This window comes from Delphinus delphis, chromosome 9 (assembly GCF_949987515.2).
Source record: "Delphinus delphis chromosome 9, mDelDel1.2, whole genome shotgun sequence".
NCBI classification, from domain to species: domain Eukaryota; kingdom Metazoa; phylum Chordata; class Mammalia; order Artiodactyla; family Delphinidae; genus Delphinus; species Delphinus delphis.
This window is the reverse complement of record NC_082691.1, coordinates 24665471-24689353: the sequence shown is the minus strand read 5'-3', so window position 1 is coordinate 24689353 and position 23883 is coordinate 24665471. Positions and strand designations below refer to the sequence as shown.

General features: G+C 37.8%; 1 protein-coding gene across 1 annotated transcript in view; it reads left to right on the top strand.

Moving 5' to 3' along the window:
- Positions 1–23883, top strand: part of GNAT3 (G protein subunit alpha transducin 3) — a 50053-nt gene that overhangs the window by 14682 nt on the left and 11488 nt on the right. The window contains 5 exon segments of the mRNA XM_069540995.1: positions 1827–1859; positions 3362–3483; positions 18685–18842; positions 23029–23137; positions 23139–23158. Coding sequence (XP_069397096.1) covers positions 1827–1859; positions 3362–3483; positions 18685–18842; positions 23029–23137; positions 23139–23158 — 442 coding nt within the window.

Here is a 23883-nt window from a genome sequence, read left to right as displayed (position 1 = left end):
GGAATATTTGGAACAGATAAATTTGAACATGGAGTATATATTAGATAACATTTTGGATTTATACATCTCAATCGTGAAAATAGTATTCTGGTTTTCTGGGAAAATGGCCTATTCTTATGAGACGCATTCTGAACTATTATGGGTTAAATGTCTGACTGCTTTCAAGAGGTTCAGCAAATCAAAGCATAAATATGTGTATATATATAGCTATATACACACATACACACACGTGTTGTGTAAATTTATATATATATATGAAACAAGACAAATGACAAAGTGTTTGGTAAGGTGAAGGGTATAAAAGGTATAAAATATGTTTCTAATATTTTCTCAAACTTCCATATGTTTATAAGATTATTAAAATTAAAATTTGGGAAAAATAAGTGCATTTTTTTGGCAAAAGAAATATACAAATGTATCTGTAAATTCATGTACATTTCCTTACAAATGAATTCTATGAGATATCTCATGAGCATATCACTTTAAAATCACATAAACTTTTTTAGGAAATTCTTCTCAATGCATTATTTGATAACCTTGACAACAAAATTTGGCCAATCTCCTTGACAAACAGAGATCCAAAAACCAAACCAAAATATTAGCAAACTGAAATACTATTAGAAGATTAATATATTCATATTATCAAAGTAGAAAGATGACGATTATGACAGGAGATACACGCATGCGCGCGCACACACACACACACACACACACACTAAATAAACTTCTTTTTATCCATTCCAGATAAAAACTTTTATCACACTAGGAATAGAAGGCAATTCCTTAAACAGGATAAATAGTATGTACAAAAACCTGCAGTAACTGTCATATTTAATGGGGAACATTTAGCATCATTAACTACAGATAGTGAACAAGGACTTATGATGATGAATGGGTCTGACAGTTTCCTGCCCTTGACCTTCTCCTCTTCAATGCTCTTATCAGGGATTTGGGTAAAGATAGATAAGGCAACATTTCACACTTGAGTAAGATTCAGGATTTGGAAGGATATAGTGACAGGAAAGTCAATATTCCAAGTGATCTCAACTAGCAGAAATGCTTGGCCCAAATGAGCAAAATGGAATTTAACAGATATCTTCAACTGAGGCTCAAAATCAACTATACTCATGCAGTATACACATGTAGTATGTGGGAGAATCTGTTTACTAAGATGTGATGTGAAAAACGTAGCAACAAATTAACTGCTACAAGCTCAATATAGGTTAAAAAAAAAAAGTAATAAAGCTACAAAAAACCCCCAACAAACAAAAAAGAAAAGAAGAAGAAAAGAGGCAAACTAATCATGGTCTCTATTAAGAAAAGTGTTCTATTTAGAAATAAGTACCAGGATTGAGGCAGTCCTATGTTGCACCCCTATCTTTCTACATCAGAATATCAGTGCTCTCAATAAAATCACCTGATATCTATGGCACCATTTTCAGTAGGACAGTGTTTCAAAAGGACATAGGCTCTTGCATGGAGTGTGGTTCAGAGGGTAAGGAATCTAAAACTCATGTTCCACCGGAAAGGGTTAAAGGAGTGGAACATATTATACTTGAAAAGTCTCTTGGAAAAAAGGTGCGGCATGCTTCAAATAATAGAGAATGTTGAGAGCTCACTGTAAGTTAGAGTATGCACCAGGTACTTTATGTGATAATCTACCCAAACCCTAAGAGGTAGATATTAATAAGCCAATTTTATGAAAGAGGATACTCTCAGAAATTAATTTTGATCAAGACATGCAAAGTCAGCAATGAGTACACGCTCACTTTTATTTAATTCCAAAGCATGAGTTTGCTTATTACATTCTTCTACTCTCTGTCTAGCCTATTTGAAGGGTTGTAATGTGGAAGAGACAGGTAAGTTTGTTGTTGCTCAATGAGAAAGAGGAATAGTGAATGTAATAAAATCAAGTTGCTTCAAAAAGGGTTACCCTAAAAATCTTTTATGCCAACAGTCCACAAACAGATGACAAGCAGACACTGCAAACCCATATGTCTATGAAAGTTCACTTCTTCCATATTAATTTAAAGTAAGTGATTTTAAAATAACTTATGTCTTGATATCATTTTGATATTGACATTACCAGTGCATACCTAAAAAGAAAGCAATAGGGCTTTCCTGGTGGCACAGTGGTTAAGAATCCACCTGCCAATGGAGGGGACAAGGGTTCGAGTCCTGGTCCAGGAAGATCCCACATGCTGTGGAGCAACTAAGCCCATGCACCACAACTACTGAGCCTGCATTCTAGAGCCCATGAGCCACAACTACTGAGCTCGTGTGTCACAATTACTGAAGCCCACATGCCTAGAGCCCATGGTCCGCAACAAGAGAAGCCACTGTAATGAGAAGCCCACGCACCGCAACGAAGACTAGTCCCCGCTTGCCGCAACAAGAGAAAGCCCACGTGCAGCAGTGAAGACCCAACACAGCCAAAAATAAATAAATAAAATAATTCTTTTAAAAAAAGAAAGCAACATTATAGCATTAATATGCGAGTCAGGAGACTTGATCTCTTTGTTTTAAAGTAGGTCTAGGGATCACCGGGGAAGCTGGCGGAAGAGTAAGACACGGAGATCACCTTTCTCCCCACAGATACACCAGAAATACATCTACATGTGGAACAACTCCTACAGAACACCTACTGAACGCTGGCAGAAGACCTCAGACCTCCCCAAAGGTAAGAAAGTCCCCACATACCTGGGTAGGGCAAAAGAAAAAAGAATAAACAGAGACAAAAGAATAGGGACGGAACCTGCACCTCTAGGAGGGAGCTGTGAAGGAGGAAAAGTTTCCACACACTAGGAAGCCCCTTCGCGGGCGGAGACTGTGGGTGGTGGAGGGGGAAGCTTCGGAGCCGCGGCGGAGAGCACAGCAACAGGGGTGCGGAAGGCAAAGCAGAGAGATTCCCGCACAGAGGATCGGTGCCGACCGGCACTCACCAGGACGAGAGGCTTGTCTACTCACCCGCCGGGACGGGCGGGGGCTGGGAGCTGAGGCTCCGGCTTCGGTCGGAGCGCCCGGAGAGGGATGGGGTTGGCGGCGTGAACACAGCCTGAAGGGGTTAGTGCACCGCCTGAAGGGGTTAGTGCACCGCGGCTAGCCGGGAGGGAGTCTGGGGGAAAGTCTGGACCTGCCGAAGAGGCAAGAGACTTTTTCTTACCTCTTTGTTTCCTGGTGCACGAGGAGAAGGGATTAAGAGCGCTGCTTAAAGGAGCTCCAGAGACGGGCGCGAGCCGCGGCTAAAAGCGCGGGCCCCAGAGACGGGCATGAGACGCTAAGGTTGCGGCTGCCGCCACCAAGAAGCCTGTGTGCGAGCACAGGTCACTCTCCACACCCCGCTTCCGGGGAGCCTGTGCAGCCCACCACCGCCAGGGTCCCGGGATCCACGGACAACTTCCCCGGGAGAACGCTCGGCGCGCCTCAGCCTGGTGCAACGTCACGCTGGCCTCCGCCGCCGCAGACCTGCCCCGCACGCACTCTGTGCCCCTCCCTCCCCCCCCACGGCCTGAGTGAGCCAGAGGCCCCGAAGCAGCTGCTCCTTTAACCCCGTCCTGTCTGAGCGAACAGACACCCTCCAGCGACCTACACGCAGAGGCAGGGCCAAATCCAAAGCTGAGCCCCTGGAGCTGTGCAAAGAAGAGAAAGGGAAATCTCTCCCAGCAGCCTCAGGAACAGCGGATTAAAGCTCCACAATCAACTTGATGTACCCTGCATCTGTGGAATACATGAATAGACAACGAATCATCCCAAATTGAGGAGGTGGACTTTGAGAGCAAGATTTATGATTTTTTTCCCCTTTTCCTCTTTTTGTGAGTGTGTATGTGTATGCTTGGGAGATTTTGTCTGTATAGCTTTGCTTCCACCATTTGTCCTAGGGTTGTATCCATCCACTTTTTGGGTTTTTTTCTTTAAAAAAAAGTTTTCTTCTTAACCATTATGTTTTATTTTAATAACTTTATTTTATTTTATCTTACTTTATTTTACCTTCTTTCTTTCTTTCCTTCCTGCGTCCCTCCCTCCTTCCTTCCTTCTTTTCTTTCTTTCTTTTTCTTGCTTTCTTTCCTTTCTACTTTTTCTCTCCTTTATTCTGAGCCGTGTGGATGAAAGGCTCTTGGTGCTGCAGCCAGGAGTCAGTGCTGTGCCTCTGAGGTGGGAGAGCCAACTTTAGGTCACTGCTCCACAAGAGACCTCCCAGCTCCACATAATATCAAACAGCGAAAATCTCCCAGAGATATCCATCTTAACACCAGCACCCAGCTTCACTCAACGACCAGCAAGCTACAGTGCTGGACACCCTATGCCGAACAACTAGCAAGACAGGAACACAACCCCACCCATTAGCAGAGAGGCTGCCTAAAATCATAAGGCCACAGACACTCCAAAACACACCACCAGACGTGGACCTGCCCACCAGAAAGACAAAATCCACCTTCATCCACCAGAACACAGGCACTAGTCCCCTCGACCAGGAAGCCTACACAACCCACTGAACCAACTTTACCCACTGGGGACAGACACCAAAAACAACGGGAACTACGAACCTGCAGCCTGCAAAGAAGGAGACCCCAAACACAGTAAGAAAAGCAAAATGAGAAGACAGAAAAGCACACAGCAGATGAAGAAGCAAGGTAAAAAGCCACCAGACCTAACAAATGAAGAGGAAATAGGCAGTCTACCTGAAAAAGAATTCAGAATAATGCTAGTAAAGATGATCCAAAATCTTGGAAATAGAGAAAATGCAAGAAACATTTAACAAGGATCTAGAAGAATGAAAGATGAAACAAGCAACGATGAACAACACAAAAAATGAAATTAAAAATACTCTAGATGGGATCAATAGCAGAATAACTGAGGCAGAAAAACGGATAAGTGACCTGGAAGAATAAATAGTGGAAATAACTACTGCAGAGCACAATAAAGAAAAAAGAATGAAAAGAACTGAGGACAGTCTCAGAGACCTCTGGGACAACATTAAACACACCAACATTCGAATTATAGGGGTTCCAAAAAAAGAGAAAAAGAAAGGGACTGAGAAAATATTTGAAGAAATTATAGTTGAAAACTTCCCTAATATGGGAAAGGAAATAGTTAATCAAGTCCAGGAAGCACAGAGAGTCCCATACAGGATAAATCCAAAGAGAAACATGGCAAGACACATATTAATCAAACTGTCAAAAATTAAATACAAAGAAAACATAGGGAAAAACAACAAATAACACACAAGGGAATCCCCATAAGGTTAACATCTGATCTTTCAGCAGAAACTCTGCAAGCCAGAAGGGACTGGCAGGACATATTTAAAGTGATGAAGGAGAAGAAGCTGCAACCAAGATTACTCTACCCAGCAAGGATCTCATTCAGATTTGATGGAGAAATTAAAACCTTTACAGACAAGCAAAAGCTGAGAGAGTTCAGCACCACCAAACCAGCTTTACAACAAATGCTAAAGGAAATTCTCTAGGCAGGAAACACAAGAGAAGGAAAACACCTACAATAACGAACCCAAAACAATTAAGATAGTGGTAATAGGAACATACATATCGATAATTACCTTAAATGTAAATGGACTAAATGCTTCCACCAAAAGACACAGATTGGCTGACTGGATACAAAAACAAGACCTATATATATGTTGTCTACAAGAGACCCATTTCAGACCTAGAGACACATACAGACTGAGAGTGAGGGGATGGAAAAGTTATTCCATGCAAATGGAAATCAAAAGAAAGCTGGAGTAGCAATTATCATATCACACAAAAGAGACTTTAAAATAAAGACTATTAGAAGAGACAAAGAAGGACACTACATAACGATCAAGGGATCGATCCCAAAAGAAGATATAACAATTGTAAATATTTATGCACCCAACATAGGAGAACCTCAATACATAAGGCAAATACTAACAGCCATAAAAGGGGAAATTGACAGTAACGCATTCATAGTAGGAGACGTTAACACCCCACTTTCACCAATGGACAGATCATCCAAAATGAAAATAAATAAGGAAACACAAGCTTTAAATGATACATTAAACAAGATGGACTTAATTGATATTTATAGGACATTCCATCCAAAAAGAACAGAATACACATTTTTCTCAAGTGTTCAGGGAATATTCTCCAGGATAGATCATATCTTGGGTCACAAATCAAGCCTTGGTAAATTTAAGAAAATTTAAATTCTATCAAGTATCTTTTCTGACCACAATACTATGAGAGTAGATATCAATTACAGGAAAAGATCTGTACATAATACAAAAACATGGAGGCTAAACAAGACACTACTTAATAACGAAGTGATCACCAAAGGAATCAAACAGGAAATCAAAAAATACCTAGAAACAAATGACAATGGAGAACACGACGACCCAAAACCTATGGGATGCAGAAAAAGCAGTTCTAAGAGGGAAGTTTATAGCAATACAATCCTACCTTAAGAAACAGGAAACACCTCGAATAAACAACCTAACCTTGCACCTAAAGCAATTAGAGAAAGAAGAACAAAAAAACCCCAAAGTTAGAAGGAAAGAAATCATAAAAATCAGATCAGAAATAAATGAAAGAGAAAAGAAGGAAACGATAGCAAAGATCAATAAAACTAAAAGCTGGTTCTCTGAGAAGATAAACAAATTGATTAACCATTAGCCAGACTCATCAAGAAAAAAAGGGAGAAGACTCAATTCAATAGAATCAGAAATGAAAAAGAAGTAACAACTGACCCTGCAGAAATACAAAAGATTATGAGAGATTACTACAAGCAACTCTATGCCAATAAAATGGACAACCTGGAAGAAATGGACAAATTCTTAGAAATGCACAACGTGCCAAGACTGAATCAGGAAGAAATAGAAAATATGAACAGACCAATCACAAGCACTGAAATTGAAACTGTGATTAAAAACCTTCCAACATACAAAAGCCCAGGACCAGATGGCTTCACAGGCGAATTCTATCAAACATTTAGAGAAGAGCTAACACCTATCCACAAACTCTTCGAAAATGTAGCAGAGGGAGGAACACTCCGAAACTCATTCTACGAGGCCAGCGTCACCCTGATACCAAAAGCAGACAAAGATGTCACAAGAAAGAAAACTACAGGCCAATATCACTGATGAACATAGATGAAAAATCCTCAACAAAATACTAGCAAACAGAATCCAACAGCACGTTAAAAGGATCATGCACCATCATCAAGTGGGGTTTAACCCAGCAATGCAAGGATTCTTCAATATACGCAAATCAGTCAACGTGATACACCATATTAACAAACTGAAGGAGAAAAACCATATGATCATCTCAATAGATGCAGAGAAAGCATTTGACAAAATTCAACACCCATTTATGATAAAAACCCTGCAGAGAGTAGGCATAGAGGGAACTTTGCTCAACATAATAAAGGCCGTATATGACAAACCCACAGCCAACATCGTCCTCAATGGTGAAAAACTGAAAGCATTTCCACTAAGATCAGGAACAAGATAAGGTTGCCCAGTTTCACCACTCTTATTCAACATAGTTTTGGAAGTTTTAGCCACAGCAATCAGAGAAGAAAAGGAAATAAAAGGAATCCAAATCGGAAAAGAAGAAGTAAAGCTGTCACTGTATGCAGATGACATGACACTATACAGAGAGAATCCTAAAGATGCTACCAGAAAACTACTAGAGCTAATCAATGAATCTGGTAAAGTAGCAGGATACAAAATTAATGCACAGAAATCTCTTGCATTCCTATACACTAATGATGAAAAATCTGAAAGTGAAATCAAGAAAACACTCCCATTTACCATTGCAACAAAAAGAATAAAATATCTAGGAATAAACCTACCTAAGGAGATGAAAGACCTGTATGCAGAAAATTATAAGACACTGATGAAAGAAATTAAAGATGATACAAATGGATGGAGAGATATACCATGTTCTTGGATTGGAAGAATCAACATTGTGAAAATGACTCTACTACCCAAAGCAATCTACAGATTCAATGCAATTCCTATCAAACTACCAATGGCATCTTTCACAGAATTAGAACAAAAAATTTCACAATTTGTATGGAAACACAAAAGATCTCGAATAGCCAAAGCAATCTTGAGAATGAAAAACGGAGCTGGAGCAATCAGGCTCCCTGACTTCAGACTATACTACAAAGCTACAGTAATCAACACAGTATGGTACTGGCACAAAAACAGAAAGATAGATCAATGAAACAGGATAGAAAGCCCAGAGATAAACCCATGCACCTATCGTCACCTTATCTTTGATAAAGGAGGCAGGAATGTATAGTGCAGAAAGGACAGCCTCTTCAATAAGTGGTGCTAGGAAAACTGGACAGCTACATGTAAAAGTATGAGATTAGATCACTCCCTAACACCATACACAAAAATAAGCTCAAAATGGATTAAAGACCTAAGTGTAAGGCCAGAAAGTATCAAGCTCTTAGAGGAAAACATAGGCAGAACACTGTATGACATAAATCACAGCAAGATCCTTTTTGACCCACCTCCTAGAGAAGTGGAAATAAAAACAAAAATAAACAAATGGGACCTAATGAAACTCCAAAGCTTTTGCACAGCAAAGGAAACCATAAAGAAGACCAAAAGACAACCCTTAGAATGGGAGAAAATATTTGCAAATGAAGCAACTGAGAAAGGATTAATCTCCAAAATTTATAAGCAGTTCATGCAGCTCAATAACAAAAAAACAAACAACCCAATCCAAAAACGGGCAGAAGACCTAAATAGACATTTCTCCAAAGAAGATATACAGACTGCCAACAAACACATGAAAGAATGCTCAACATCATTAATCATTAGAGAAATGCAAATCAAAACTACAATGAGATAATATCTCACACCAGTCAGAATGGCCATCATCAAAAAATCTAGAAACAATAAATGCTGGAGAGGGTGTGGAGAAAAGGGAACACTCTTGCACTGCTGGTGGGAATGTGAATTGGTACAGTCACCATGGAGAACAGTATGGAGGCTCCTTAAAATACTACAAATAGAACTACCATATGACCCAGCAATCCCACTACTGGGCATATACCCTGAGAAAACCATAATTCAAAAAGAGTCATGTACCAAAATGTTCATTGCAGCTCTATTTACAATAGCCCAGAGATGGAAACAACCTAAGTGTCCATCATTGGATGAATGGATAAAGAAGATGTGGCACATATATACAATGGAATATTACTCAGCCATAAAAAGAAATGAAATTGAGCTATTTGTAATGAGGTGGATGGACCTAGAGTCTGTCATACAGAGTGAAGTAAGTCAGAAGGAGAAAGACAAATACCGTATGCTAACACATATATATGGAATTTAAGAAAAAAAAATGTCATGAAGAACCTAGGGGTAAGACACAGACCTAATAGAGAATGGACTTGACGATATGGGGAGGGGGAAGGGTAAGCTGTGACAAAGTGAGAGAGTGGCATGGACATATATACACTATCCAACGTAAAATAGATAGCTAGTGGGAAGCAGCCGCATAGCACAGGAAGATCAGCTCGGTGCTTTGTGACCACCTAGAGGGTTGGGATAGGGAGGGTCAGAAGGAGGGAGATGCAAGAGGGAAGAGATATGGGAACATATGTATATGTATAACTGATTCACTTTGTTATAAAGCAGAAACTAACACACCATTTTAAAGCAATTATACTCCAATAAAGATGTTAAAAAAAAAAGCACAGTGAACACTAGCTCTCTTCTTCCACTTTCCATCTGTCCTTCAACCATTTCCATTGCTCTTGCCTCTGGCACGTCACAAAAATTGCCCTTATAAATGTCAGTTATGATTTCCTAATTGCCATTTTTTAGAAAGTGATAAGTCCTTATTTTAATTCCACTTGACTTCATTGAGTTTTTCCCTCCTAAAACTTTACCCTGGCTTCTAGGTTCACTCCCTTTCCCAGTTCACCTCCAAACTCTACTATCCTCCTCAATTCTTTAACTACATCTTCATTGTTGGTGTCTCTACTGTATCAGGCCCTCTTGTCTGCTTACTCTACGGCTTCATCACATGAAAATCGCTGAAGTCCACTGATTTTCACCATCATCTTCAAGGGGACTGTACCAGAATATTTCTTCCAAACTCAGACACTTTGTCTGAACTAGGGAAGCAGATAATATCTACCTCTATATTCTGTGGATAGGTCTAAATCAGAATAAACAACACTAAACTTATCTGCCCATCTGGCCTGTAGTCCCCTACAATGAATCACAGCAACAGCAGCCTCTAAAGAAATAAATCTAGGTGTAGTTATACTGACCCCTCACTCTCTTACCAAGTTATGCTACATCTGCGTAAGGTATGTTTCCCAACATGTCATTTAACTCTACTGTCACTGCCTTAGTTCAAAACCTCAGCATTTCTGACCTGGATTAATAACGGCATCTTGCTGTGCTGTTTCTACTTCCCCCTCTCTTCCTTCCACTGCATTATCCACACTGCCACCAACCGATCCCTGAAAAAATGATTGTATCTCCTTCATAAAGTGAATGCTTCACCTATACTATCAAGATGAAGCTCCTAGACGTGGTAAATCAACAGTTCAGAATCCAGCTCTTGCCTATCTCTTCATCCTAACATCCCACAATTCCCCCCTTCCTACTTCCTGCTTCAGAAATGCTGGACTAAAACAGTCCTGTCCACTAGCATGCTATGGGTGGCAATACAGCTTAGTGGCTAAGATCACAGGCTCTAAAAGCAGACTGTGTTTGTTGAACAGCTGTACTACACACTAACATTTTAAGTCAGGGATAATGTCTTAATGTATCTATGCCTATGTTTCTTACCTGTAAATTGTAGGTGATAATTTTACCTACTTTAAATGAAGGCTTATTGTAAGAAATAAGACATAGAAAGCACTTAAAACAATGTTTGGCACATACTGAAAGCTTGACGATTGTCAGCATCTATTTGGTCACACAGATCCTTCTGCCTAAAATGTTCCTTTTCCTTTTGACTCTCTGGAAATAACTATTTATCCTTGAAAAATCAGCTGATCATCACTGCTGCCAGGCAGTCTCCCTGATCGCTTACAACCACTCCCAATAGAGTTGATCACTTTTTCTAGTTCATCATACCACCTGCCAGTATTTTTGCTAAACATTATCACACTGTACAAAAATAGAATTTCATGCCCTATCTTCCTGTAATCTACTACTCTCCAGTAGAACTTTCTGTGGTGACAGGAATGTTACACCTGTGCTCTCCATATGTGACTAGTGTGATTGAGGAACTAAACTTTTAATTTTACTTAATTTTAATTGACGTGTCTGGTGGCTACTGTATGGGGCAATGGTGCAGTAGTCTGTTTTTAGGGAGGAGGGACTTTTATAATTCATTCATTCTCTTCAGTGCATGAAATATGTTACTGAAAATGCCCAGTAAATACTTATTAATTTGAACAGATCTAGGAATGAACTTCCAGGTAGAGAGCTCTGTCTCACATCAATTGCAGCCCTTAAAAAGCAATATTGCTTAAGTCCCACTACAACTGGATTTTGTTAACTGTGCTTTTGTCAATTTGCTTGGTGAAAGATATTTCCTCATCCTATGAGAAAAGTATAGCGATCAGAATCTGTTCCAGGAAGAAAACCTAAATGCCCCCAAGTTTATTTATAATTGCCATTTAAATTTACTAATTAAAGTAATATTCTAATTTCAATTTTTGACAGAGAACTGGGATTTCTTTAATGAACTTACTCCTGATCTATCCATAAAGACATTTTACTGTTTTTTTTCTACAGCCTTTAATTGACTATTTTATTCACTTATTTAAGTTATTTAATTGTTTGCTACAGCAGGACAAACGTGGCCATTTTTGAAGTAGAAATACAGCCATTACTGGCAATCAAATATTAAAAACAATAAATAATAGGTATCGGTAATGCCTTTACTCCTTTCACTAAGAGTCCTTGTATTTGAAGGTTCTAATATCTTGGGAGGCATTTGTGTTGTTTTTCCCCCTATGCTAAAGCCTCTATGTGTATGGATGCAACGCAAATCCTTAGTAATATGTCATTCAAATGATGCCTAATGCCTAATGCCTAACACAAGCACTTTTAAAAGCAATAAGAAAAAAAAAACAGAAAGCAACAAGAACATATTATGCAAAAAAGTGATTAGCATACACAAAGACCTTAACTTTCAATAGGTGTGTATTCCAAAACTAGTGGTAAAACTTTGAGCTCTGTTTGAATGAGTGGAAGGGAAAGAAGAGTTCAGCCAAATTAAATGTCTAGGCATTTCAACTTTGAGAACTCAGCGGCAGGTACACACCATGGAACAGCAACAATGGATTTAACAGAGGGTAATTACCGCCATTAAAGAGGATGCCTTCGTTACTGTTATAAATAGAAAGTAGGCACTCCTATTTTCCAGTGTGTCTTAAGTGATAGGACAAGATGTGAATGTTATGTTAAATTACTTCATTTCCTCTAGACGTCATGTTATAAACACCACAAAAAGTTTCAGAACTCTGTGTATATCTTTGTCCTCGGAATATTGAAATCTTTCTCTTGAAAAGAAATAACCTTGCTAAGTAAAACGCTAATGACTGACCCTTAAGAGACAACCAAGTATAATCCCCTTATTTAAAGATGTAAACAAAAAAGAAGGGCCAGAGAGGATTAGCAAGTTGACCTGCATTAAATAGGCAAAGTTTAGGGCAAAACCCGCTTCTCCTGGCTTCCACTATAGTGCTTTTCCCTATACAAGGATTTTTAACAATTAGGATTATTTCTTTTATTTTCTCCCTTCTAAGCAATAATAGTTCCTCAAACAGGTTTTCCTTCTGCAATCCTCTGAGGATGATTTAGCAATGTTTGAATTTGCATGTGTAATATTGCATTTATTTGCATCACTACCTTGCCCACTGCTACTTAAATATATTTTTTGTTTCATGCAGCCCAATGTTTGCAAATCAGTGATGCCAGTCATCACTAAATACCTGAAATGTGTTGGTTAAGAGTCTTAATGATCTGGCATGCAGGTGGAGTGAAAATAGACTCTGTACATGGCTGCCATTACTCTAACTACAAAATAGAAATAAATGTCATTTATTCAAACCCTACATTAAATGGTGTAAACAGTAACTTAAGCAGCACTAAGCAATTGACATAACTCCTTAGGTACTTATGTCCTCAAGCATCACAGTTGGCAGGTACTATATAGCTCATATTTTGATTTCAATTAATGTAGATGATAGCAGTTTCAATCACATTCTTCAGTATTTGATTTTAAGATTAATACACTCTCTACCTGGCTTAAACTGTTTATTCAACAGATCATTGCTAAGCACTTTGCTTATGTGTGGCTTTCAGAGATCTGGTGTCCTATGGCTTTCAATTTAGCTTTCAATTTACTTATACAGTTTATGTATTTCAATTTATTTTATACAGTTTGTACATCATCACACAGATTGCCATTCAAAGACAGAAAGTATCCTAACCGAAAATATACATGAGCTTTATTAGTCACTGGTTCTGTAAGTCTGGACAAGTTACTTAGGTTTCAGATTTTTCATCCACACAGTGTTAGTGCTTTCATCATTAAATTACAATGACTATTACAGGAGGAAGCAAAACCATAAGAAACCCACATAAACACAAAGTATTGAAGAACGTTAAGCTCTCAGTAAATATTAGGTATTTTTACTTTCCAATAATCGCATTGAATGGAGGCTCATTAACACTTATGTATTGAAGTCTACACAACCAATACCATTTGAAAAAGTTTTTTTTCATCAAACTATTATTGATATGGCAGACATCTGACTGGACACTAGGAATATACTGAGGAATCAGCAGTAAATGAGATGGAAATAGTATTTGCCCTCTAGAGAAGAGAGTTTGGTGTTGAACAAGTAATTACAAAGCATGAGCTATTTCAAAAGAGCAGCTAAATCCTCGTCATGTGCAGAGAGAATTACTGAGAAAGGGAAGACTGTACTAATGAGGATGGGGCGGAACTAATACATTTCCCTTTGGAAATGTTGAGTTTGTAATTCTGCGAGCTATCCACATGTATGAACAGTTAAAAATGTGCATCTGAAGTTCAAAGGGGATACTTGGTTAGAGACTTAAGTCTCAGTGTTACTGCCATACGCTTACACTAAGGCATATAATTTACATTAAGGAAGGGGATGGGATGGAAGAGATCAAGTGCTCAGATTGAGAAGAGAAGGGCACTAAGGAGAATGGAGACTTAGGTAACAATGTTGAAAAACTCCAACAGTTTCCAGTCATTTGAGAGGAATAGGAAACTTTGGAGAAAATGATGGAACAGTAAGAAGAAAACCAGGAGAATATGGAATCATGGAACCTGAGTGAAGTGCTCCAAAGGAAGGTGATCTAAATTGAAAGGTCTGAAGAGGTCAAGAAGGTAGTATATTTAAAAGAATCTAATGGATTTGATAATGTAGAGATTATGGGAGAGGTTTCAGAAAAGTTGTGAATGCAGAATCCAATGAAGTGTGTTCAGAAATGAGTAGATATGAGAACAGAGTTTAAAGAACTATCGCTGAAGAGTATGAGAGAGAGAGAATCTGTAGTTGAAGGGGAATACAGCTAAAGGGGGGTCATTCTTGTTTCTTTTGGTTTAATGTTTGATAAACTAATTTCATGAGTATATAACTTTAAAGAGGGTAAAGTTGAAGAAACAAGAGGGGGAAATAATAAAGGCATTTACTCTCTCTGAATATTCCTATATTCTATTTTAGAGCATCTAAAGCGATCACTAGACCAACATAAAAGGATGCTGAAAATTAACACCACTTTAATTACACATTTTGGGTGTTGTGACCATCTTTGACATAGCACGCTATGAAGTGAATCCTATAATTTCAACTAAAGAACACTGATTCCTCAAGATGTTCTATAATAAAAGTTCTGTAATCAAATAAGTTTGGGATACATATGTACTGTAACAACTTACTGGAAATTTACCAACAGTATTTGTAAGCAAAGGCTCTGAAAATCCTATAGTTAAAACTTGGTATTCTGAACCTGACAGTTCTGCAAATTATTAGGCTATGATATCCTTTCCTTCCATTGATATATCAATATTTTTTTCTGCAACATTTTGAAATATGATTCTAGGGTTCAGAATGAGTTCCACAAGGTTCTAGGATCATCTGAGGTCACTAATGTTGATGAAGAAAGTCTGAGTAACTTGTTGAAGAAACATGTATTTCACTTTCTATGCAACATAATTCTAGAACTATCCAACATTAAGAGAATGAGCTATTCTAGAACCACCATAATTCCCAAGCTTTTCCAAATACATGATAGGGAAAAAAAATTTCTTTAGGATGCCACTCATACCCACTGTGAATTATTTGAAACTTCTGGGAAATTATTAGACATTCCTTAAAATTTCTCTAGAACATAAGGTCTGAGCTAATTAGTATATTCATTTTACTGATTCATCCATTCAACAATATTTCAGGGACATGTACTATGTGTTAGGTTCTGTTCTTGGTTTTAAGGATATAGAAATGAACAAAACAATAAAATCTCTGCCTTCATATGCTTATAGTGTAATATAAAAGATATAAAGAACTGTGTACTATATAGGTAGCAATAAGTACTATGAAGAAAAATCAAGGAGGTTAAGGGGCTAGAAAGTGATAAAAGAATGAAAGAAAGGGTGGTAGGGAAGGCATTCTTGAGGAGGTGGTATTTGGGAAGAGATGAAGATTTGGGAAGATTTCAATGAAGTAGGAAGTGAGCCACAGCAAACACACGAAGGGATCAGCCATTCTCAAAAGCTCTGAAATGGGGGCTTGGAGAGTTCAAGGAATAGTAAGGAGTCCAGTGTGTCTTGAGGAAAGAGGGACAGAAGTGCAGGGGTAAGGGGGAGGCAGGAAATAAAATTAGAAAGGAAGACGTGGCTAAAAATGTAGAGCCTTGTGAGCCACAGTAAGGAATTTGGAATTTTATTCTGAGTTTGACGGGAAATTACTGGAGTTTTTTTTTTTTTTTTTTTTTAATCTGGAAGATAATAGGTAGGAGTCTGATGTTCAATCAACTTGGCTGTTATATAGAAGACTGTTCATGATAGCTGTTAATTTTGGTGTGATGTATTTCAAAAATTCAAATTTCATTGGTGGGCCCAATCCCTTAAACAATATCAATTTGGACTCTTTAATTATCATCAACCCTTTGATAACTGTAGAAGAACTTCAAGCATTGAATTGCAGTATGTCTAATACGATATTATTTATGGTTAAAAAAAATACGTTGCCAGGTATTCTCAACTCAGGCTGCACATCTGAGACACCTGGGAGATTTTTAAAGCTACCTTTGCAGACCGTGACACCTGGAGATTCACTCATTTTGTTTGGGTTGGGGTCCTGGTATTGACATTTTTTTAAAAGTACCCCACATGTTTACAATGTGCAGCCTGGTTTGAAAATCACTACCGTCAACTTTACCTGTGCATGCAGTGCACTAAAATATAAAAGGTCTTGAAAGACAAAACCAAACTGACAGGATGGCTTGCCCTTGGGGAAGCTAATAATAAATGATGATCAAAGAGGACTTCAGGACATTTAAATGCTCATGGTGAGACTATATTCTTGATACCTCGACGAATAAAGTATATGTAAATTAAAAATGGTGACTATTTAAAAGAATGAAAGAGTATATAATAGCTTCTTTTGTAAAGCTTACAAGGCATGTGATTTTTTTTCCATTTGGGGACAATACTGTTTGAGCAGCTGTTGCGCTGCATCATTTGTCCTAAATCGCACTTTAGTGTGGAAGGAAGCAAATAGGATGATGCCAGCAAAGTGATCGGATCATATTTCACTAATTTGCACTTTCCTATCACATCAAACTAATCGGGAAGAAGGATCTTAAAGTTCACCTTTTGTTTATGCAATAAAATAGGATCAAAGCCCTTGATTTGGGCCAGTTAAAGTTTGTGGCCTAGTGGTCATCTGACCAGTTTGGTTTGGCAATAAAATCCGATTGAAGAAAGATGAAGTAAGGTTTTTAGTCTCAACAGAGCCTCTCTTTAACAATGAGAGCTATACCCTTAGTTCTTCATGCAAAGAGCAGATTTTTAGTAAAATGGTGACAGAAGCCTGTCATAGATTTCAAATAATAATAAATTGAATTATATCAGAAAGTCATCAGGTTCTTATTGGACATACTTCACTGGTATCCACCTGATTTTGCAGAAAATACGTTTGGGTTTGACTCTTCAATGCTTATTGTCTTCATTGATTTGGCAAATTTACCTCCAAGTTTTAGATTCGTCATTTGTAAGACGGAGAAAATATTGTGTCTATGTGACTACTGTTGTCAGGATTATTTAAAATATTACAAGTGCTAAATGTCATGTGAGTCGTTATAATAATATGCACTCAAAAGAGTTTAAGCAAGAAAGAGCATGAGCTTTGGAGTCTGACAACCAAGATTTGAGCCCAGATTTCTTCATTTGCTTGGTCTAGCATCATGGTCAATAACTGAATTAGTCTGAAATCCAGATTCTTAATCAAAAATTTTTGTCATAAACCAGTTTTTGATTATTAGTTTAAGTAAACTGTGGACTACATTATTTACTCAGACTTTTATTTCCTTCTGCCCTTGTCACTTCCAAATATCCCATCAGGAGTAACACAATGCTTGCTTTTTCTTTTCTCCTTTTCCTGTTTTTACTTTACTTCCATCCCATCTCTTTTCCTAATGAAGTCTCAACTCTGCCCTATCGATTTGCCCCAAAGGCACGCAAGTGACAACACCTACAAGGATGTTCAAAAACTGGGTGGATCAAAATGTTTACCATTGCTGGGCTTCCCTGGTGGCACAGTAGTTGAGAATCCGCCTGCTAATGCAGGTACAGGGGACACAGCGTTGAGCCCTGGTCCGGGAAGATCCCACATGTCACAGAGCAACTAAGCCCATGCACCACAACTTCTGAGCCCGTGCGCTGCAACTACTGAAGCCTGCTCGCCTAGAGGCTGCGCTCTGCAACAGAAGAAGCCACCGCAATGAGAAGCCCGTGCATCGCAACGAAGAGTAGCCCCCACTCGCTGAAACTAGAAAGCCCGCTTGCAGCAACGAAGGCTCAACGCAGCCAAAAATAAAATTAATTTTTTAAAAAAGTTTACCATTGCTAATTTTTATGATTACAAAGAGGTACGTGATCGCAAATAATACTATATATCAATACAGTTTTTTAAACTATAATTTTAGAGTACTGAGTTTTAATTTCCTTTTTTACTCTAATTCTTACTTGGTATTTTTGTTTCCTGGAAAATATATGGCCATAATCAAAGGAAGACAATGTGTCTGACGAGATCAGGTTCATTACCCTTTGACACTAGCATTTTGGTTGTCTAGAAGCTCAGTGGACTCACACTAAAATATTGTTACCCCTCTTTACATCACATTTAGAAGTCAGTGATATATACCAAAATATCCTAATTTCTCCACGTAATAGTTCACAGTTTTTGCAATGAAAAACTTTTCTGGACATGAGCCAGTCCTTATACGGAACTTGAGTTCTAATGTATTAACCTGAAAATATAGTGACTAGATGCTCAATAAAATTATTACTGAATGAAATAAGAATCAACAAATTGAAATGCTCTATTGGAAAAAAATGAATATGTGATTCCAAATAACAACGTATTTTTATCCTTCTCACAAAAACAATGCTATAGAAAGACCAAAGACAACTTTATGCGATAACAAATACCCTGGAAGATGGCAGCATGATGCCTGAATTGGCTGAGGTAATAAAACGACTGTGGAGAGATCCAGGAATTCAGGCCTGCTTTGAAAGGGCATCTGAATATCAGGTCAATGACTCAGCAGCTTAGCAAGTGAATGCGGTTTGACAGGAACTGTAGCTGAAACATTTACATTTAAGAATTGTAACTCTGTATGCTCTACATTTGTAATCACAAATGATGAAAGTAAACGGCTTTACATTTTATCATACTAAAAAGCAAGTGAAGAGAAAGAAAAAAAGGTCAAGATGATGTAAATAAGATGTAAAAAACATAACCACAGGAGCATTTTAAATAACTAATTTTGAACCTATATGTCTGAGAAGATATATATGTTGTAAATATTTTCTCCCAAATAAAAAGATTTAATCCTTACACACTAAGTTCAGCATGAACACAGACTGGTAACATGCACACTGAGGTCTTGGGCTATTCACTTCATCTCTATTCAAGTTACTAAAATCATCTTCTAAAATAACCTTATTAATGATACATGCTTTGGCTCCATTGGTTCGATGGGCATGATATAGCATTTTAGAAGAAAGTTATGTATTGATCTGAAAAACATTTGTATATTGTGGGATTCTTTTTGAGTCTCAAGCAAGATTATATAATTTTCACAACTTTTAGCCATAAGGAAATTAGGATGTTGTAACAATGTTTATAATTTCATTATCAAAACAATTTTAAATTTCCATTTTAGTAAGTGGTCCTTGACCTGTCCCCTGCTTACATGCTTATAAGCACGTGTGCACATGCATGTAAATATAATGTAAATACTTATTCTATATTTCTGTCCATGCATATGAATGTGTAAAAGGGTAAAAATAGCAGTTCTTCTGAGGCTCCCAACAGAACATGCTAGCAGTACTTTAAAAAGCAGTTAAGTAAAAGTTAAATGAAAGATTATTTGAGGACAGAACAGTAAGATGTGCATGATGCTTCAGATTTTTAAGCATAATGAGTAGGAGGATTATGGAGAGAAAACAAACCATATAAATTCTAGGAAAACATAACAACAGTCTTCTGTGATTGCTCATTCGTTTTCATTTTAAATTCCAAAATCCAATGGACATATTGCCCTTGGAGGAAAGTCCTGCTCTTATCTCTCTGATAACCTAGAGAATGGATATCATCCTGTGATTACATCAACGATGTTTTAATACTAAGCTATAGTATAAAACATTGCTTTTTGATATGAATCATTGATAAAGGCAGTCACAATCAGAAACTGAATTATGGAATATTCTCATAAAATGTTGCTTAGCAATGTTCTGGGGAGAGAAGAAGAGAAGGATAGTTCAACACTTGTAATTCATACATTTAGTTTCAGATACACATTACTGGTTAAACATTTTCCCTTAAAATAATGTAACTTGTATTTGCAATTATATTATCATTATGTTTACCAAATTCTTTGCTCTTTGATAACAAAAAATTTTACACATTGTATACCCAAAATGGGCAAATAGAACGACATTTTATTGTTTTTCCTAGATTTTCTAATCTTTAATTTTAGCTTTTTTCTTTGTTTTGACACATAAAATATATTTTACACTGGGACTATCACATTTCAGATTCATATTAAAAGCATCTGTCTGTTCTTCAAGTTTAACAAATCTACACAATATCTATTTGCATCCATTTTTGTGAACCTCGCCAGTAATGTAATGATTTTTAACCACCCACATCGATTTGCAAAGAGCCGTAGAATAACGACAGGAAAAAGAAAGTTTTCATTTAAAATTTAAAAATTTAAATGTTAACTTTCTTTCCCTTAGGGATTCTTAAAGGGAAGATTAAGTAAAAGCCTGCTAAGAAAAATAGTTAAATGGCCATTGCTTTCTTCCAAAAATTAACAGCCGATTTTTTTCTTTCAAATACTTAACTACATTCACGTTTTAAAACTAAATACACTATCAGATTGATAACACATCCATTTTATTTCATATGCATTATATAGGGCAGGGGTCTTTCTTTTCCTTCTCCTCTCTTCCTTTCTACCTCCCCTCCTTCTTTTCCTTTCTTTCCTTCCTTCTGTCTATTTATTCATCCACCCGTCCATCCATCCATCCATTTTTTTGTGTGAAAGTGAGATATCTGTTATTCTCTCAAACCTAGCAACCCTTTAAGTTGAGGCCAGCAAAGAGGTGAGTCCTAATCAGAGAATGTTGTTTGTTGGCTACGTAACACCTCTCCCCTAATCAGTACTAGCAAACTGAAAGAAAAGGGTCATGAGAGTGGGAAAAATTTTAATTAATACTTCATGGTTTGCTGATTGGGCTGTCCAGTGTGTGACTTAAACTCCACGTTTTAAGATTCAACATGGAGTTTACTAGGAGAATACTATTTTTATATGATTAGAAAAAGAATCAGATATTTTTTAAGTGATTTGAGCTGGATGTACTCAGGGCCTCTGGTTTGTTTTAGACCACAGGCTTGAGCACCCAAATTCTATATTTGTTTATTAAAATGAACATCTTAAATGCAAATTTGTCACTCTGCTACTGCTTCTGCTTTGCTTGAGATCATTTATGCATGCAAATAAAAGTACATTAAAATGTGTCTTTACCAAAGCATTCATTCAGCTATCATTAAAATGAATTTAATCTCTATCATGGCAGGTATGTTTTTGTTTGGTTTGGTTTGGTTTTTGCTCCTGCATGAGCTGACCAGCAGTATACTACCACATATGCAGCCCTGAGTTAACAGGAAATTCACCAAGGACCTGGCTTCAAAAATCGAAAAGAGATAAACTAGAACATTTTTCCAATACTTTCTTCTGATATTTCTATCTTTGTCTTTTTTAATAAAATTAAACTTTATTAGAATAAAACATGGTGATAAATTTTCACATTATACATATATGTGTTTCTGAAGTGTGCCTGTCTATTGGTCCTTGGCCAAAATCCCTTTGAGGCACTTGGCAATTCTTAGTTTATTTCAGCTTAAAATCAGAAAGTTCCTCCAAGAATAAATTATCTATATTGCTGTTGAATTTATTAAAAACATAAAATAAAGTAGCACTGGCTTTCAAGGCATTATGCTAGGCGCTCACGCATGACGGCCCTTCAGCTTATTCCCTGAAAACGTCAACTGTTGAGCAATAACTAATATTCAGTTAGATTATACCTCTCAAATTCTGTCTAGATGGATACATGCCCATTATGATCTTCCTATTTAGGTTATATGTATAAACTTGGTTCAATATAATGGGCAATTTTGTCATAAAAACCTTACCAGGCTACTGCTATCTCTATTTAACAATTTTATAGAAATAGCCATATTGCTAAGCTCCTAAAGCCTTAGTATCAAAAGTGTATAATAAGTGATTTTCAACTGTTTTTAAAGCAGTGATACAGTTTGTTTTAGTCCAAAGACATGATCTGGTTTGAAGGATGACGCTAAGAACAGTTTGTTTCCTCTAATCTAACAGACTCTTCTAGACCACACAGCTTAATCGGATTCACTCCTGCCTCTCACCACCTGTGAGAGATCCTGTGGGCAGGAGGAGGACAGTATTTCTCCTGGTAACAGTAGGGTTTTTAAATATGGCCTCCGGTGAAGAGTGAAGGACACACTGAGGCACCGATGGAAGCGAAGAAGAGGTTGGAGAGGATACAGTGTGGAAATTCAGCTTTCTATCCCCAGGAGCGTGATTTGGGAGTGGGTCAGCAATTTCATGAACTAGTTCCAGCACGAATCAGCAAGAAAGTCAAAAGTTTCTTCTGTTACTGAGCTAACCAGATATAGTCATGGTTCTTAATGAAAACCATTCCGGTTCTTAAACTAAACAATCCAGAAGAAACAACACAACCACCTTCAAATTATGATATTAAAACCAGTCTCTCTCTTAAAATTTGAAGTGTCTACATACAAACAACAGCCTTTTGAGACTAGTCTAGTGACCATCATTACAAGGTAGCATTTTGGGGGATGATCTAAGTCCTATAAGGAGAGCTTTCTTCTCAAATGTCTATTCAGACGCCAGTGAATCCATCACATCGTCCTTATAAAATACAAGCTAAGGCAGCATTCATCCAGTTGCCTTTAAAAAAAAAGGTCCCACAGGTCAGCTGTGTGTCACACCCAGTGCTCTGCAACACCCCAGCCACCATGTTCTTTTAATTCTGAGGAGCAGCATTGGAAAAGTACCAGTCTGGAGTTTCATAATTTTAATGGGCTCTAAACTAAAAATTCATTTATACTCAATACTGATATCTTCTAGTACAAAGTTACAATTATATATGCTATTTTGTTTGTTTTTCTTATTAGCTACCTGAACGATTTGGACAGAAGAGCAGCTCCTGGCTATGTCCCAAATGAGCAAGATGTTCCACATTCTCGAGTGAAAACAACTAGAATCACTGAAACTCAATTCTCCTGTTAAAGACTTGCATTTCAGGTATGATCCAATGTCTCTTTGAACTCTCAACAGAAACATGCATCAGACACATTATTTCTTCATGGAGAAGAGCTCTAACCCATGGTCAAGTGCAGTGAGTCCTTGGGCATGCTCACTAGGCCTCAGGTACTTTCAGTACCACTGTCTTTCATTGCCCTCCTGTAGCTCTACATGCCAACCCTCACCCTGAGCCTCATCCTTTCCCTCCAGTAAAAATGCCTGTCAGGCTTCCCTGGTGGCGCAGCGGTTAGGAGTCTGCCTGCCGATGCAGGGGACAGGGGTTCGCGCCCCGGTCCGGGAAGATCCCACATGCCGCGGAGTGGCTGGGCCCGTGAGCCATGGCCGCTGGGCCTGCGCATCCGCAGCCTGTGCTCCGCAACGGGAGAGGCCACAGCAGTGAGAGGCCCGCGTACCGCAAAAAAAAAAACAAAAAACAAAAAACTCTGTCTTGAGTAGGTGGGAGCTAGATTTTATTTTCCTCATAGTTGAAACTGATATCCTACTTTGAAAAAAAAAAAAAAAAAGAAATATATTTAAAATAACATTTAACCAAGAGGTGCCAGGGATCGTATTTCCTGTGCCTTCCTACTCTCCCATTTGCTTGAAATATTCTTAATTTGTTTCCTTAGTTTAAAAAAAATGAAAATAATTGAGAATTATTTGAATGTGACGCTATTTATTGGAATAACAAAGCCTATTTTATAAGCATGGTTTGGGTATAAAGA